Source organism: Eimeria maxima, genomic scaffold (assembly GCF_000499605.1).
Source record: "Eimeria maxima Weybridge genomic scaffold, Emw_scaff1620, whole genome shotgun sequence".
In the NCBI taxonomy this organism is placed as follows: domain Eukaryota; phylum Apicomplexa; class Conoidasida; order Eucoccidiorida; family Eimeriidae; genus Eimeria; species Eimeria maxima.
Window position 1 is genome coordinate 1 of NW_013563563.1, and position 5409 is coordinate 5409.

Below are 5409 nucleotides of genomic sequence, written 5' to 3' on the forward strand. Positions count from 1 at the left end.
TAATAACTGTTACGTTGGATTGGTTGAACACACAGCTTGAGGCCGATGGTCCTCTTGACGATCCTACCGATCTGTAGATGGTAGAGAGGGAGGAGAGAGTCCTCTCGTCCCTGTGCCCCCCATTAACTACATTATGTAGGGTAAGAAGAGTAAGAATACAATCTATAAGAGAAAGGATTGACGGGTATCCAGCCCCATAAAGAAGTGCAGCGGTAGACAATGGAGAAATGCATGCAATTCATCATGATGGTCTTACTAAGACCAACACGATTTGAAGGATTCAACGAAGTTAGTGCATACAGTAGAGGAGGAAATAATTAAGAAAAAAAGTATTTATACACTAAATTATTATAAATATCTACTACTACTACTACTACTAGCAGCAGCAGCAGCAGCAGCAAGTATGCTGCCTAATGGGCCTCATTGAATTCCCCGCTGCAGCAACCTCAACTATACTCACAGAGTACAGGGACAGGGACTCCTCCTTCCTTGGGAAAGAAATGGGGATACAAATAGATGAATTACTAATAAAGGGAAAAGTATAACAATCAGCTAACAAGACGGAGGTAACAAGGTAGCTAATTGCTAGAGGAGCAATAGAACAGTAGATACACCAGACAGGCAACGATACTCTCTCTCTTGGTGGGTAGAGGTGGGGGTGGTTATAGATGTAGAGGATAGACTGATTGGCGTTGTTATATGTTGTATACAACTGTACATCATTATAATTGTGTATATACTTATGTAGGACTGTCCTGCAGCAAGTGCTGCAGCACAGTGGTGTGCTGCAGCGTGCTGCACCCGCCTAGCAGGCAGCAACTTCATCTCCCTTATACACCATAGGCCGATGTGTCGCTGTGCCTATTGCATATAAGGAGAGGGGAGAAATAATATTCTTTTATAGGACACAAGCCGTAAATAGTTTGACTCTCCTGCTGCTCATCATATTGTCTTCCTCTTAGAACGATTGTTCCTACCACCGGCAGCAACAACCACCAGCAGCTGCAGCAGCTGCAGCAGCAGAAGCAGCAACAACTGTTTTATTCTTGATGCTCCTAATCAGAGACAGATTAACTGTGAGGGAGTATAAGCCATATAAAGAATGAATTATTTAGTGTAGAGGCGGCGGTGATGTCAGTTTGCCAGCTCATATAAGGAAGGGATGCTAATATAATCCATGATAAACCGCTGTGTAAGATTAATTTATATGTTTAAATGAAATCAAATAAGAAAAGAATTAATTAAAATATATTTATTTTGTTTATTATTCACGTCTCTATTGATATCTTTATATGACCACCACAGCTGTTTTTGCAGCTAGATGAACAAGCAGAGGTAGCCATCAGCCGACGGTGGCAATAAGTAATGAGCTTGTCTGCTGTAGGTAAATGAAATTACTATGGAGGATTTAAATAAAGAATAAATACTTTTAATTAAATATACTGTTGTTATTGTTATACGGTTGTTAATGAATATACACATATACGTACACCTGAAGGTTGTTTACCATAGAGGGGGCTGCGAGGCTTCTCTCTTGCTTCTGTAGCGGCTGTATGCATGCAGAGGCGGAAAGGCGCGATTAAATTAAAAGGGAAGGGAGTAAAAGGATCTAATTTCAAGAAAGAAAGACAAGGGTATATAAGAAACTTAAGGAAAAAGTTTATTGGATTGAGCTGCCTATACACCGCAAGGTGTATATATTCAATCATTCAAGTTTATTATTCCCTATAGCCGTCTACAGAAAGCAACATCAGCAACGGCAATGGAGTATGTCGCTTTGTTAAAATTGAGGAAAAAAGCGGCACTAAATGTATAATTTCTTGTTTTTCTCTTTTTATGTATAAAAACGAAATTAAAAAGCGCTTTTTTTCTTGCTTTCGCTCAACACACGCCACACCCCCTCTCTTCGTATATACGTATATGTATAATCATATATGTATGTATATATACACGACAGGGCGCCTCTTTGCAGGTTTTTTGCCTCTATTGGCGTCATTTCTTCTTTTTATTTGTATATATTATTAAATAAGTGATTGAAATGCAGCAATTACATCACCCGACCCCTCGGATGCCTCCTGGGGGTCCATCATCAAGTGCGGCAGCAACAGCAACGACAGCTGCAGCAGCAGCCGCAGCAGCAGCAGCAGCAGCATATAGAACAGCAATGATACCTCCTGGTGGTAACAGTGCTACAGCAGCAGCAGCTGCTGCATGTTTATTATCACCATCCCCATGTACCGGAGCTCCTCCTGGTGGTGGTCCTCCTCCTCCTTCTTCTTCTTCCTCCCCTCCTGGTGTTGTTGTTCCTTCTTCTGCTGCTCCTGCTCCTACTGATGCTGCTACCCCTTCTGTTGCTGGCCCTGATTCAGGAGCAACAACAGCAGCAGCAACAACAACAGCAGTATCTTCAAGTGTATGGACACCTGTATCTTCATCAGACAGTATCCATACATCATCCCTTCCTCCTCCTTCTTCTCCTTCTTCTTCTTCTTCTTCTTCCTCTTCTTCTTCCTCAATAGAAGGAAATAGTGTATTAACTCAATCATCATCATCTTGTATAACATCTATTACTACTAATACTACAAGTAATACAAATAATACTTCTTCTTCTTCTTCCTCTACGTCCTCGTCTACCTGTACCTCTACCTCCTCTACGTCTTCGTCCTCTACGTCTACCTCTACTACGTGTACTACAGGCTCGTCTACATTGAGCCCAAATTCGTTGGAGGCGTACGTGATGGGTGACTGTCCACGTATAACAACTTGTATAGGATATAAGTATGGAGTAACAAGACCAATTTCCTTAAAGACAGGAAGTATAATAGATTTACATAAGAGTGTAGAATTGGTAAGAATATTAAGATATTCAGGTGTATACGAGACAGCAGCAGGAGCAAGAGAGAAAGAAATTGTATTAGGGGAATTAAATAAATTATTAAGAGATTGGATAATAGAGTGTGGTATAGAACAAGGATTAGATCCTACAGAGGCTAGATATACAGGAGGAAAAATATTCACATTTGGGTCATACCGTTTAGGTGTATGTACACCTGGTAGTGATATAGATGCATTATGTGTATGTCCTAAACATATTACACGTGATTTATTTTTTTCTTCTTTTTTTCTTAAATTACAACAAGATAATCGTATAAAAAAAATAACACCTGTACCTGATGCCTATACACCTGTATTAAAGTTTACATTCTCTGGTGTAGATATAGACTTATTATTTGCACGTTTATATCTACGGTGTATACCCACCTCATGGATAGGTCTATATAAAGATAATGATATATTACGTCATACTGATGAGAAAACAGCAAGAAGTCTTAATGGTAGTAGGGTAGCAGATATGTTATTAACATTAGTACCTAATAAATTAGTATTTAAGACAAGTTTACGATTTATTAAACAATGGGCAAAAAGTAGGGGTATATATAGTAATGTAATGGGTTATCTTGGTGGTATAAGTTGGGCTATTCTTGTTGCTAGATGTTGCCAATTATATCCTAATTTCCCTCCTTCTCTTATTATACAAAGATTCTTTACTGTATATACACAATGGCAATGGAGTAGAAGTCCTGTTGTTCTATGCAAAATACAAGAATCACAAACTGTTAAGGGAGTACCTGAATTCAAAGTATGGAACCCACAGCTATATGTACAGGTAAATCTATATTCATTATTTATTTATTTATTTATTTAATTTATTTATTTATTTATTTTATTTGTTTTGTTCTTGTTGGTGGTGGGGGTTGTTGGGGTTGTTGTTTATTGTATGTAGAACATTTTAATGGCACTATATATTAGGGTTTATTAGGGTTTATTAGGGTTTATTAGGGTTTATTATGGTTAATTATGGTTAATTAGGGTTAATTAGGGTTAATTAGGGTTTAGGGTTTAGGGTTTAGGGTTTAGGGTTTATGTATAGGATCGTCATCATTTATTGAAGATAATAACACCAGCATTTCCTGCTATGAATTCAACACATAATGTATCCCATTCAACAAAGAGAGTTATTTCTGAGGAATTAGAGGCAGCAGCTAAGAGATTTGGTGCATGGGCAGCAGCAGCAGCAGCAGGTAATAATAATAATACATCAATAGCAGGAGGTTCAACAGCAGCAACAGCAGCAGCAGCAGCAGCAGCAACACCAACAGCAGCAACAGCAGCAACAGCAGCAACAACAACAAAAGAGCCACAGACACTACAGGCATGGAGGGAAGTATTGTTGGATGTCTTAACGCCTGTTGATTATTTGGCGGTATTCAAACATTTCTTAGAATTACAAGTCTTAGCCAAATCAGAGGCTGTAAGTATTTGCTGCTGCTCCTGCTCCTGCTGCTGCTCCTGCTCCTGCTGCTGTTGCTGCTGCTGCTAATGATTCTGCTGCTAATGCTGCTAATGGTGATTGCGGTGGAGATTGTGCTCGTGCTGCTGCTTTTTCTTTTCTTGTTGCTTTAGCTGGTGTTGGGTCGTGCTGTAGCTAATGCTGTTTGCTGCTGCTGCTGCTGCTGCTGCTGCTACTGCTGCATCATATTTTGCTGCTGTTGCTGCTGCTGCTGCTACTGCATTGTGTTAGGTTCAACGTAAGTGGCGAGGATGGGTTGAATCGAAGGTGCGGCATTTAGTTCGTTCCTTAGAGCGACTGAGCCACGGCAGCAGCAGCAGCAGCAGCAGCTTCAACAGCAGCAACAACGCCAGAGACCTACAAATGACTATTAGGCCTCTTCCTCTTATATTTCCTTCCCAGGTAAACCACAAACCCTAAACCCTCAACCCTATACCCTTAGTTTTTTTGAGTGCTGTAGAACCCCCTTCCAGGGTCTACGGTCTAGGGTTTAGGGTTTAGGGTTTAGGGTTTAGGGTTTGTGGTGCAGGATCCTGAATGGTCTGAGAGTTCTTCGATGTTAATTGCCTTGACCTTCGCGACTCCCAAGGCTGGAGAAGCGGTCTGCGATTTGCGACCTGCTATCGCGGTAAGGGTTTAGGGTTTCTAGGGTTTAGGGTTTCTAGGGTTTAGGGTTTTTTAGGGTTTAGGGTTTAGGAGTTGGGAAATTCTTCATTCGCTGAGCTTGAGGGTTTCCGCTTGTGTTTGTTCAGGAGTTTGTGGAGTTAATAAATGGCTGGCCGGTGAGTTTAGGGTTTAGGGTTTAGGGTTTAGGGTTTATGAATATATTTTTTTGTTTGTTTGTTCATTTGTTTGGTGCTATATATATATATGTGTACAATATATTGCATGCTTATATTCCGATCATTTAATTTGTTAATATTTTATGGTTGCTGTTACTAATAAATAAAATATATGTATATATATAAAGCAAATAAATTCGTAAAGAAAGCAAATAAGAAGAAAAAAAAAAAAATATTTTTTTTTTTTTTTTTTTTTTTTTTTTTTTTTTTTTTTTT

The 5409-nt window shown here is 39.5% G+C and overlaps 1 protein-coding gene across 1 annotated transcript in view; it reads left to right on the forward strand.

Moving 5' to 3' along the window:
* Nucleotides 1-2737: 2737 nt before the first annotated feature.
* Nucleotides 2738-5409, forward strand: part of EMWEY_00054210 (poly(A) polymerase, putative) — a gene marked incomplete at both ends in the record, with an annotated part of 3273 nt that continues 601 nt past the window's right edge. The window contains 5 exons of the mRNA XM_013477673.1: nucleotides 2738-3667; nucleotides 3932-4312; nucleotides 4583-4753; nucleotides 4881-4979; nucleotides 5104-5133. Coding sequence (XP_013333127.1) covers nucleotides 2738-3667; nucleotides 3932-4312; nucleotides 4583-4753; nucleotides 4881-4979; nucleotides 5104-5133 — 1611 coding nt within the window. The remainder of the gene's footprint in view (nucleotides 3668-3931; nucleotides 4313-4582; nucleotides 4754-4880; nucleotides 4980-5103; nucleotides 5134-5409) is intronic.